The 12,505-nt window shown below is 58.4% G+C and overlaps 1 protein-coding gene across 1 annotated transcript; it reads left to right on the forward strand.

Annotated features, from left to right (window-relative positions):
- Positions 1-3,147: 3,147 nt before the first annotated feature.
- TIMM17A (translocase of inner mitochondrial membrane 17A) lies at positions 3,148-11,837 on the forward strand. Its single transcript, XM_037070481.1, has 6 exons — positions 3,148-3,245; positions 6,733-6,832; positions 6,950-7,013; positions 9,447-9,575; positions 10,249-10,359; positions 11,402-11,837. The coding sequence occupies exons 1-6, from the start codon at positions 3,220-3,222 to the stop codon at positions 11,485-11,487; spliced, it is 516 nt and encodes a 171-aa protein (XP_036926376.1). The 5' UTR covers positions 3,148-3,219; the 3' UTR covers positions 11,488-11,837.
- Positions 11,838-12,505: the final 668 nt, after the last annotated feature.

Consider the following 12,505-nt stretch of genomic DNA (forward strand, 5'->3'; position numbering starts at 1 on the left):
ACCGTCTCCTCTGTGACCCGGCTTCACGGGCTGTAAAGTGTGAACAGCGAGTGTACCATCCTGGCTCAACTGGGACGAACATTCAATTTGAACATCCCCACGGAACTCCTCGTAGTTATACCTGACGTCGGTAAACACTCGGTAACCCTCGGCCATTATTCTGATTGTCCCCGTCTGCTCTTGACCGGCTCTTCTCCCTGCCCCTCCTCCTTCCTCAACTTTCCCCTCCTGTCCTCCAGCTGCCACTGCCCTCCGCGCACACGCACACACACAGCTAGGTTCTCGCTCACGCGTGCGGCGTTGATTCAGAGACTGCTGTGGGTACACAGTCCCCTGCCTGCACTATGGGGAGACAGATACAAAAATAATGATGAGGTGGTCATTGTCTCTTATTTATTTAATTTTAAAGGTTGTATTTATTTATGTTTAGAGAGAGAGGGGAAGGAAGGGAGAAAGCAAGGCAGGGACACATCGATTGCCTCTTGTTATGTGCCTGAACCGGGGAAAAGCTCAGGCTTGTGCTGTGACTGGGAATTGAACCAGTGACCTTTCATTTTGTTGGATTACCTCCAACCCACCGAGCCACACTGATCAGGGCTGGTTATTGTGTTTTAAATGTGTAATTTGTGGGCTAAAAAATAATTACACTGAAGTCCAAGTGAGGCAGGAGGGCTAGAGGCACCTGGTAAGAGCCCAGTGGGGGACACACCAGTTCTGCGGGGAGCTGGCCTGCAGGGGGCTTCCATACACTGGGCGCAGGGCATCCCCTGCATCCCGCACCCCTGCTGCTCCCCGAATCCCTGCTCCTGCCCTTCCTCAGGCTCCCTCCTGCCCAGAGGAGCTTCCTACAAGAGGCATTGCTTTCTGGATCCCTGGCTCCAGGGACCACCCCATCCAACCTCTAGTTCCCTCTCAGCTGAGAACAGTCCCCCCCGCCCCACACAGCATCCAAGGACTCTTCCTTCTCAGGATTTTTGGCAAAAATGTTCACTCCTCCTGAAGAGGAGTCAGGGCCTGACTCTTCCTAAGTCCCCCCACCCCGCAGCCTCGGCACCGTGTGGTGTCCCTTGTTGCCTCTGGCCTCAGCAGTCCCCACCCCAGGGCTGCCCTCACAGACAGGCCCACAGCTCCTAGGCTGAAAGGGTGGGACTCAGGCCTCCCCACCACGTTCTGCACATCAGCCCCGGCGACTCCTCTGCTGCAGACCCCGCAGCTCCAAGCAGCGGGCCCTTCTGGTTTGACCCAGTGTGAAGCTTTCCCTCCTTTGAGCCCCAGGGCCCCCGCCACAGCTCACGGGCTCTCCACGTCTTCCCTCCGAAGGCGCCACAGCGGGGAAGGACAGTGCGGGAGCCCAGAGCCCAGGAGTACGCCCACCCCCCACCCCCAGCCCCTGCAGTGAGGGGCAAAGGTCATCCGAGCTCAGACTCCACTTCCACCTGCAACAAGTGCATGTTGGGGGCAGGAGTTGCTGGCATGGCCTGCTCCACAGAGAAGCTGGTGCTGTTGTGCTGGAGGGGCGGGGGGACAAAGAGGGGGGACAAAGGCGGGGGCGAGACCCCAAGCTCCAGCCAGAGCACAGCGCCTGTGAGGAACTACTGCTGAGGACGGTTCTCACTTGGGCTAAATGCCCCCAGGAAAAGTCACATTTTCAGGAACATGGGGTGGCAGATGAGGCCACAGGCTCTGGAGTCAAATGACAAGGACTCGGACTTGAGGTGTGTGACCTTAAGCCCTATAGGGAGCCTCTCTGTGTCTTCGGTAACAGGCAGTGAGGATATGTCGCATTCCCACCCAGAGGAGAAAAGGACCGACGGCCCAGGGGTGTGGAGGCACTGAGTGGACGAGGGGGCAGCACGTGCCTAGTGTGGAGCACAGCACCGGGCACACCCTGTGCTCTGGGAATGGCACCCCTCTGGTTCCCTTCTGGGGGGGGGCGAGTTTCTCTGCACAGAGTCGCTGCCTGCCCGGCCTCCTGGAAGAGTGGACACGGGCAGAGAAGCTCTGACACGGAGACCTGGCCAAAGAACAAAAGAGCTAAAAAGGGAAGTGGAGGGGGCAGAAGAGAGAGACTGCTCCCCACGCCACCCCTGCTGGAACCCCCTGCCCAGCAAACAGCCCCCTACACACGGTGGAGCCCCAGGCCCTAGAGCTGGCTGTGGGGTGCACCTTACTTGTCCACGACAGTTGGGGGAAGAGGGCCAGGTGGGACTGGGAGTTTGGAGCCACAGTCATGGCCTGTGACCCGCTGGGATGGAGCTCTCTGCGCCCCCAGCGCCCTTGGGTCACGGGACCTCCAGGGTAGAACAATGTCCAGAGGAGGGGGAGTCCAAAACGCCCACACCCCCTCCTCCGAAGGTGGGAAGAAAGATTCCTAGCCCTCTAGTCAGTCACGGTTGCTTTTCTCGCACATTCCTCTAAAGCAACATTGATGGAGGCCTCATGGGAGGATGACGGAACCCACGATATCAATAGCACAAACAGTACTGCAAATGCGTTCCCCCTTCCCGATGAGTTTCTCGTAACACTTCCCGTTTGCTAGCTGCTTCATGGTAGGAGCACCACGCAGGGCGCTGGGAGCCCGTTTCTGTCCACCCCATCAACAGAGAAGTGCGCGGGGAGCAGCAGTTACACCTGGCGGACGACTCCCGCAGGAGCTGGTCCAGGAGAACTTGGGCGGATGTCCATTTCCTAAGGGCGGCCCGGATCGGAGCGGCTCAGACCCTCCGGGGACAGAGGGAGGCTGCGGTCGCTGCCCGTCCCGTCCCCGGCACCTCGCCCGCGTCGGACGAGGTCCCGTGTGGGACCTCCCCCCCCCCCCCCCACGTTTCAAGCACCGGGACCCAAGGGCCACGTGTCGTCGCTGAGAGCTTCTCAGTCAGGTCGAAGTGGGCGGCGTCAATTAATAACCCAAACTACTAAGGAAAAGGAATGTGTCTGGGGAATTTGGGAACCCTAGCGGGACGACACTAGGACCCTCTGGGAGCACCACGCCTCGGTGAAAGGGACGGGAACCCCTCGCCGCCGGCAGCTTTGAGCCCTGTCGGACGCATCCTCCGGAGGACCCGGGCGAGACCAACCCAACTCTGTCGGGCTTCCATTGGCTGTGGGCGGAAGCGGCGAGCCAATCCCCACAGACATTATCGCCCTCCTCTTAGGTTACTTCCACATCCGGGTCAGGTCCCGCCCCACTGCCCCGGCGTCTCAGGCGCAAGAGTCAAGATGGAGGAGTACGCGCGGGAGCCCTGGTGAGTGTGAGAGGCTTCTTTTCCCTGCTCCTGCCCGTCTGCCCTCGCTCTCCTCGGTCTCCAGGCTCCGAGGTCGTCGAGGCGGGCGCGGTGACCGTGGGCGGTGCGGGCTTCAGCGGCCGTTCGGTTCCCTGGCCCGGGCTTCCAGCACCCAACCCCCTGTGACCTTGTGGTAGATGGTGAGAGGTCCGGGCTTGGGCTTGAAGTAGCCTCGGACCTGCCCCCACGCCGGCCCGCACCCCCGACCTTGTGCGAGTCAGTCATTGCCTCCGCTGCCCGCGTCAAGGAGGGGCAGCCAGGCCTCGCGGGTGCCTTTTCCGCGGCGTTCGTGTAGTGATGCGCGTCCGCAGGGCGGAGCGTCTCTAACGAGCCGGCATAGATTGTACCTGAAGGGTCTGGGGAAGCTGCGGTAAGCAGGAGCCTCGTTTTCGTGCTCGGAATTCTGGGGAGAAAGGGGGCAGAAGCTGTCCGGAGAATGTGCTCTCCGGAGCCGCGAATAGGAGTCGGATCGTTCGTTCGTGGAGCATTTACTGAGTGAGGGCTCTGGGCGCAGCATTTCGTCGGGTTCAAGCAATAGAAACACGAATGAGTCAGGCACACAGACAGTCCTTTGTAAAGGGCAGGGTTGCTGTCGGAAGTCCCAGGTGGCCCGACTCTAAGGGTTCTGGGGTCATCAGCCAAAAAAATCAGACCCCGCTATTTGGGCTAATCACCTCTTTTATTGTGTCAGCAGAAACCAAGGTATTTTCCAGTTGTGCTTAGCCCCTGCCCCAGAAATGGGGTGCAAGCTACCTGTTTCAGTACCTCCTAGCTCTTTATAAAATTCCCTTCTCCGGGGTAATTGCCCCCCCCCTCCTGGAGAGTGCTCACCAGTTGCCGTTAGACATGTACAGGTTAGCAGGAGGGTAACTCGTCCCACTTTTGTGAATTAAAGATGTTACAAAAACAGACTCATAGATACAGAGAACAGACAGAGAGCTCTCAGAGAGGAGGGGGTTGGGGTCTGGGTGAAAAGGGCGAAGGGATTAAGCCAAGTTAAAAATCTCACCGACACACAACAGCTTGGTGATGAGCAGAGGGAAAGGGGGGTGGGGGAGGAAGAAGAGGGTAAAGGGGGGATAAATGGTGATGGAAGGAGATTTGACCTGGGGTGGTGAACACACAGCACAGTGTACAGATGATGTGTTACAGGACCTGAACCCTGGATGATTTTGTTAACCAGTGTCATCCCGGTAAATACAAAAAGAAAGATGTCCTGGGCGTGAAGAGTGTTTATCCGATTCATTAGGTGCCCCTTTGCTCTCCTGGTGCACTGGCCGTGAAGCAGTACAGCCAGTGTCCGGTCAGCCCTGCAGTCGGCAGCCACACTCTGGTCTTTGGCGCGGCCCCGTCTGGTGGGGCGTTCTCTGTCCAGGCCCCCAGTGCACCCCTGCTGCTCCCCCCACTGCCCACCCCGTCCTGGGTAGTCAGAACCGTTCTCCAAAACCTCCGCCTTTCAGTTCCTGTTGCCGGATCTTCTCTGGGGTCCCCAGTGCCTCCTAGAGCAGCTTCCCAATTGCTTTCCTTCCCTCCGGCCCTTCTAATGACCTCATATGGACTTAACATCCTGAGTACTTTCCTTTATCATTTTCAAAACCCCCAGTCTGTACGGTACTGTACAGGAGGGATCCAGGGCCTCAGTAGCACTGCCTTTGTGCTGAAGGTGCTTCTCTGGTACTTCTGGAGCAAGCAAGTTACTGAACCTCTGAGCCTTTGTCTGTAAAACGAAGAGGAGACAGATGCTCTTGCAAAGTTAAAAGATTAGATATTCTGTGGGGGAATAACCTGGCTTTCTTGAAAATATTAGGCTTTATTTGCGGTACGAGGCACCTAAAACAGTTGGTGCTTGTTAAATGATAACCAGTGACCTTGTCACTGTTTCGGCTCTCTGTGAGCTGTGCATGTCTGGCGTTCCCACTCCGTTCTTTACCGTTTCGTGTAGCCGTCAGACGCCCGACAGGAGCGTGTAGATGTGGCTGCTCTCTGGTCAGGGACAGTTCATCTTGCCTTGTGTTAGATGTCCTTTCCTGGAATGCGCGCTCCGGCCGCGCTCTGGTCGGAAGCCTGTTGCTCCTCCCGGAGATTAAGATGCTCATTCATTGCAGCCCCGGCGCATGACAAGACCAGCACTCAGGGAGCCACGGACTCGTTTTGTCCTTGCTCTTTTCTCCCTAGCAATGTCTCCACCGTTTAAGAGAAGTTGCACAGTTTTCAAACTCTTAAAGTGCAATTGGGTCGCCTGTGGACTCCGATCAGCAGGTCCTTGGGAGGGGGCCTGGGCGGGGCCGCTTGTGCCCTCAGGACCCCAGAGGCCAGCCCTGTTGCCTGTCACTGTCCTTCTGAGTGAGGTCCTGAGCTGTGTTGTACCAGAAAAGGACACCGTGTTTTGACAGCAAGGTTTCTATGTCTAGCAAAATCAGAAACTACTCGTTATTCAAATTCTCCAGCAGCCTGAATACACCAAATTCACATGTTTACCTGAGCAGGTAGCTCACCCTTTGTTCATTATAGCATTCAACCCTTGACACTAGATGAAAGAAAAATCTTGCATTTGAAATGGATTGAAAATAGCCCCAGCTGGTGTGGCTCAGTGGATTGAGCGCAGGCCTGCAAACCAAAGGGTTGCTGGTTTGATTCCCAGTCAGGGCACCTGCCTGCGTTGTGGGCCAGGTCCCCAGTAGGGGGCGCATGAGAGCAACCACACATTGATGTTTCTCCCTCTCTCCCCCCTCTCTAAAAATAAAGTAAATAAAATCTTTTCAAAGAATAGATTGGAAATGAATGTAAGTGTTCAGACGTTTTTATAGACCAGATTCTTAGACTGCTAGTGCTGGCCTTCTGGTCCGTGGACTGGGTTTTGGCGTGTCGCGTAAGTCAGGGCGCTGCCTGTGGAAGCGGGGTGCAGGTTTAATCTCAAGTCCCTGGACATTAAGAGTAGCAAGTGTGTGAAATGGACCTGATACAGACTGAAGTTCTGAATGTTGACTTGAATTTAATCAACCCTGAAAGGATTTCAAACCCCAAGAAATCTGCAGGTTGGCCTTCCTTGGCACCTGCTGGGTCTTCAGCTTTAACATTCCTGCAGCCAGAAAGCTCACCTTGATCCCTGGGACATGGGGAGACACGTGTGGTGACTGTGTGACTTCCCAGACTTGCTTGTTCTCTCCACGCGTGCCCTGCCTGCGGTGCACCCCCTGGGTGCTGTGGAGGGGAGCCAGTGTGCCCAGGACGGAGTCAGAGCTGGTTCTGTCCCCCGGGGCTCCGTGACTGGGACTGGACGCACGTGGATGTGGGCGGAGCCCCACAGCTTTGCCTGCCAGTCCTGGGCCACGTGTTTGCCCCTTGCACGGGACCCTGCGGGAGTGTGTTGGGCCCGTCCTGGTCCTAGCAGGGTTTGTGGTTTACGAAGGAGAAATAAGGTCTGTTTCTCTCTCTTCCCTGCTCGTAGCCCCTGGCGCATCGTGGACGACTGTGGCGGAGCCTTCACCATGGGCACCATCGGGGGTGGAGTTTTCCAAGCCATCAAAGGCTTTCGCAACTCTCCAGTGGTGAGTGGGCGTCTTGCGTTCTCAGCCCGGGAAGCCTAGGTTCTCTCAGGTCCCGCGGTCAGTCAGTGGGTGGGAAGCGATGGAGCTGGTGATGCATTTCTGCTTGCTTTTTTACAGGGCATAAACCACAGGCTGCGAGGGAGCCTGACAGCAGTGAGGACCCGCGCCCCGCAGTTAGGAGGTGGGTGCTGCAGACGCGCTTCCTGTTCCTTTGAACAGGGGCTCCGCTTCCCTCTCTCTCAGATTACGCCAGCTCCTGGCGTTCGTTTGCTTAACAGTTTGTCACAAGTGAACATCTCTGGGCTTGTGGCTTATCCGAAACTAACTGGACTCGTCGCATCCGGTTGAAAGTCTTGTCTCTGCCCCCGACATGCTCAGTGGTGTGCTTCGTTCCCCACTCCTATCCAGAGGGCAGCGGTGGGCTTTGGGGCAGGTCTGTGCCTGGTAGGAGTGACAGCTGCCGGGGGTCAAGGCTGAAGAGGGTGTGTGGTGAGGGCGGGGTTTCGTGAGAGACGTCACCTGACCGGTCGGGCTCCTCCCCAGGGCTGCTGGACACTGCAGGGCTCTGCAGGTTTCCAGTTGCTCATTTAGAAGCTGGGAGGTTTTATCTATTTACAGAGACACAGTCAAGCTGGAGGAGGACCACCGCCTCCCGCCGTTTCTTAGAAACTGTGTGTCAGAAAGAGTGGTCTTCTCTTTGTTTTTAAAACGTCCTTTCAAAGGCAGCGGCTGATGCCTCCCTTGACTGCGTGCCAGTGGTGTGCCTGCCGTGCTGCTCTGGGCGTCCCACGGCGCTGCCCCCAAGGGGGCGCTGTCGCCCCATTTTGCACATGAGGAAACTGGGGCCCAAGGGTTGCGGCGATGGCACCATTTCCCTGTCCTTCTCCTGTGACAGTTGTGCACACTGGAGAGGAAGTAGTGGTTAATCTCCCTCCATTCAGCAGGCCAGTAAGCGGTGTTAAATGTCAGTACGCGCCAGGCCCCGAGCCCCTCGCATGCGCAGAGGTCACACAGGTCTGCTTCGAGTCCACGGGATGCACCTTCTGAGGGACTTCAGTCTCCCTGGAGCCTGACTTTACGGGGCTGGGGCGGCATGTTCAGTGTGGTGCCGCAGGTGCTCACCGGGCCCTCCAGTCAGGGTCCAGGGGCAGGCAGCCTGCCAGAGCCGTGGCCGTAGCTGACAGGTGCTTCCTTGCATGTTGGGACGTGGTGCTCCAGGCGTGCCCTGTGCTGACCCTTCCCACGCCAGCGGTCAGTCCCACCCCTTCCTCCAGGACCTGGTTCCTCCCTCTGCAGGCGGGTGTTCAGGGCCTGAGTGTGTCGTGGCCTTGGCGCTGTTTTTCCAGGCCTCGTTGTACTAGAGCTTGGAGTGGTTGGGTCTGTCTCCGAACACACGCTCACCACTTGCGTGAACACACCTACTGTGCCCGTGTTTCTGAATCTCTGGCCCATGTGTGCTGGGAGCCATGAGCTCACACAGGCTTCCCTGTCATCTCCCTTCCCGTGAGTCCCTCCTTGGGCCCTGGCCCACAGGCCAGCCATTCCTCCACCTGGACACACCGACGCCCCTGCCAGGCTGTCTGTGGACTCTCCCCCACCCCGCTTGGACTGGGGGCTCCATGCCCAGCCATGGCCATAGCTTGCTCTGGCCACTGTCCCCGGGGTGGGAGTGTCTTGTGTGAGTGGCTAGGGATGTGGCTGTCCTGTGCCCAGGCATCACCACTCAGCCGGGCACAGACTGCCGAGTTAGAAGGAAGAACGCGTTCACCTTCACGTAGCCGGTGGTGCCCAATGAGGGGCTTCCGCTGCACTTCCAGTGGCAGCGCCCAGGCCCAGCTGGCACTGGAGACCTGGAAAGGGCCCCGCTGGTGACCCGCTGCAGACCTGTGGCGGAGCCCAGCCCCTGCCGCCCTGGACGCCACGGCTGTGCGGTCCCCAGGGTGGGGGAGGGCGCGGCAGGGCCCCGGTGCCATGTCTCTGCCGTCTGTAGCCTCGGCGAGGGCGAGCGCGCTGCCTGTGGTGCGGCCCGCACTCGGGTGAGGAGGTTAGGGGCAGGGAAGCCCAGAGGCATTTCAGGAGAGTCTGCCCTGGGAGCGGAGGGGCCTGATACAGGCTTGTTTTGGTTTCACGTTTGAGGAGCACAGGGTGGGAAGGAGAACGAATGGTGGTCTCTGTCGCTGCGAGGCTCCGGCACTCCGGCTGCACCATCCCACGCCCGCTGGCGTGCACTGGCCAGCCCCAAGAGGGCTGGGCCTCTCGTGTCCCTGATGGTGGTTCTCGTGGGCCAGGTGCTCAGGGACACTCAGCGAAGGACGGGGGAGGGGGAGGCGGGCAGAGCTGTTAGGGAGCAGGGCCAGGAGTGGCTCCGGCTGTGTCTGCCACACTGCCAGCAGAGGCCTGCCATTGGCATCAGCTCGGACCTCTCCAGCGGCATGTCCTGGCTCGTCGGCAAGGGGAGTCTCCCGAGCTCTGTGCACGTCCAGATTGCGCGCATGCGTGGGTTTGGGGGGAGAGTTTTAAGAACATAGGGAGTGTTATTTAAGCTTATTGTTTATGGCAACGTTTTAAGTGTAAGATGAAAAACTAAAACCTGTTTTGTCTTTAAATAAAACAGGGAGCTTTGCCATCTGGGGAGGCCTGTTCTCCATGATCGACTGCAGCCTGGTTCAAGTTCGAGGGAAGGAGGACCCCTGGAACTCCATCACCAGTGGGGCTCTCACTGGAGCCGTCCTGGCTGCCAGAAGTGAGCGCTGACACTGGGCCCACGGGGACCCTCCTCTGTCTTAGCTTGTAGGCTCCTGGGGCGCACGTGGTGACGGGGCGGAGCAGGAGGGTCTGCTGGGTGCACGGGGGTGAGTGCCGGGCCTCTAACCTGGGCGCCACCGTGGCTGAGAGCCTGCAGGTCCCGGGTTCCCGCGCCTCTTGCAGGCTTGCTGTGCGCCCCTGCTCCTGGGCCTCTGGGATTAGTCGTCATGCCTGTCCCGGTGGGGGGAGGGTGGGGGGCATGGATAAAGCACATAGAACCACCTTCTGGGTCTTTGGGACAGAGGGCTGCCCAGGACTCCTCTGGGCGGGCAGTGGAGGCCGGGAGTGGCACACGCTTTGTGAAGAGCCAGGCAGTGAAGGTGTTGGGCTTGTGGGTCACGAGGTCCCTGTCGCAGCTCCTTGGCTCGGCTGTCACAGCGGGAGAGCAGCCACTGAGCGTGCAGGCGTGGGCGGGCAGGGCTGTGCCAGCGTAGCCCCGTGGCTGTGAATGGGCCGTGTGCCGCCTTGGGTCTGTGGACCCCAGTCTCAGCCAGTGAGGAGGAAGGTTTCGGGGGGTGACGGTTGTAGGCACATGGGCAGCGCTTTCCTCTGCTGCGTGTCGTGTTGAACCCGATTTCTGCCAACGCGCTCTCTGTCGTCACTGCACCCAGATGGACCGGTGGCCATGGTCGGGTCGGCTGCGATGGGTGGCGTCCTCCTGGCTCTAATCGAAGGGGCTGGCATCTTGTTGACGAGATTCGCCTCTGCGCAGTTTCCCAATGGTGAGTCTGTCTGCTCCTGCGGCCTGCTGGGCGTGAGGAGAACGCGCTCCATCCGCTTGCTCGCTCGTTCACTCACTCAGAGAGGCTGCTGCTCATTTCAGGGGTGTTTGAGGAAGGGCCTCGAAGATGGACACAGGAATGGTGGTCAGTCCGCAAGTGGCCGCTGTCCACATGCAGGCCGGGCCTGTTCGGGCCTCCTGCACCGGGGTGAAGGGGGACGCACCTCCTGCCGGGAGGACAGGCCACCACGTTAAGGGCGAGACGGGTTATGTGACTGTCCCTTGCTTGAAAGGGTGGTGGGAAGAGACTCCTGTTTGGGAGGGTCACTTCGGGTCCTCAGGGACAGGGCTTCTGATGCTCATGGTCCCTCTTACTGGGGAACTGGGACAAGTCCCTTTGGTGCCGAGCTGTCCTTGTGTTGCTGTGGAATGAGGGTCAGTGCGCCCCGGGCAGCTCCTTGTAGCTGTGGGTGCCTCGATGGTCTCAGTGAGGGCGTCCGCACGGCGGGGGCGGGAGTATAGCAGCTAAACCTAGACCTGGCCCCCACGGACGGCAGTGTGCAGAGTACTGAGACGTGCCGAAAATTATTTCGGGGCTTGGGAAAGTTTCGCATGGAGCTGGGAGTAGATCATAGCTCCCAGTTAGATTTGGTTTCCCCAGGGCGCCTCAGTAGAGTCTGTGTCTTTTGGGCAAGTCTCAGCCACCCTGCTTGTCGGTGCCGTGGGGTGGTTGGGGGCCCCCACACACCTGTCCCCGCCAGCTGTCACTCTGGAGGTCTGACTCGGTTATGCTGCCCACTTGCTAACTTGTGTTTACCACGTCAGAGCCTTGACTCTGGCGCACCGGGGAAGCCCCGCACACACCGAGGTGGAGGCGCCTCGTGGGGGTTCGGCAGGTTTGTGAGGGAGTCCAGGCCCCAGCTCCAGTGGACACGGCGCTTCCACTGGGTTGGTTGCTGTGCTTTCTACAGAGATTGATTACACAACGTCCTTGATTACACAACGTTCAAGTGGTCTCTGAAGTTCTTTTCTTCTAACTGCAGGCCCTCAGTTTGCTGAAGACCCCTCCCAGCTCCCTCCGGCCCCGCTACCCGCCTCGCCTTTCGGAGACTACCGGCAGTATCAGTAGGCGCCTCCGACAGCGTGCCGGTGCTCCGCAGCGGCTCCCGGACCTTCGGGTTGCAGGCTGCTTCCGGAACCGTGGGTGGGACAGCCGTGGCGACATAGGCCACACAGAGACATTTAGCACTTTTTTCTATTTAAAGGAGCATGGGTAGGGGCTTAAGAGACGACCACGTATTTATTTACCTGAGGACTGTGCCCTTACAGAACACGCACGGTGCCGAGGAAACGCACGGAAATGCAGGGCTGCGGGGCAGACGGCTGCCCTGGCCGGCCCCGCTGGGGGGACTCCCGCCCACTTTCCTGTTCTGCTGGCCACACAATAAAACTCCTGGGAGTTGCTCCTTCTTTTAAGATAAACCATAGACTCTGCATTTCCTCCTTGAACCCGTTGGGGATGCTGGACCTGCCTGTGGGAGGGCATGAGGTTTGTGTTCAACCCCACGATGGAAGCGGGTGGTGTGGGGAGCCCCCACGGTGGACGCTTGATGGTTTGCAGGCCAGACACCGCGGGACGCAGTACGGAAGAGGCTCCCGGGCTCACGTCCTCCCCACCCTATGTCAGCCCGCAGTGTCGGGGGCGGCTGTGAGCCCCTTGCTTTGCATTGTGTAGGTGCTTTTCTCCTCCCTCCCTCTTCCCCACATTTTTTTCAGTGACAGGTCTCAGCCTGTAAAGTTGAGTTTTACAGCTCCGCTGGTGTGGCTCAGTGGATCGAGTGCAGGCCTGCGAACCAAAGGATCAAGGTTCGATTCCCAGTCAGGGCACATGCCTGGGTTGCAGGCCAGTTCCCAGCAGGGGACTCACGAGAAGCAACCATACATTGATATTTCTCTCCTTCTCTCCTTCCCTCCTTCCCTCCCTCTCTAAAGGTAAATAAATAAAATCTTTTTTTAAAAAAAAGTTGAGTTTTACTGAGAACACTCTTAACCCACCACTTAGATTCCACTGATCTTAGGGTTTAGCAAATAATAGAAAACTTGATAGTTTAGAGTCTAGTAAATATTTTCTTTTCTTTTTTAAAAAG

The sequence above is a fragment of the Sturnira hondurensis genome, unplaced genomic scaffold (assembly GCF_014824575.4).
Source record: "Sturnira hondurensis isolate 20B ecotype Veracruz unplaced genomic scaffold, ASM1482457v3 Scaffold0018805, whole genome shotgun sequence".
NCBI lineage: Eukaryota > Metazoa > Chordata > Mammalia > Chiroptera > Phyllostomidae > Sturnira > Sturnira hondurensis.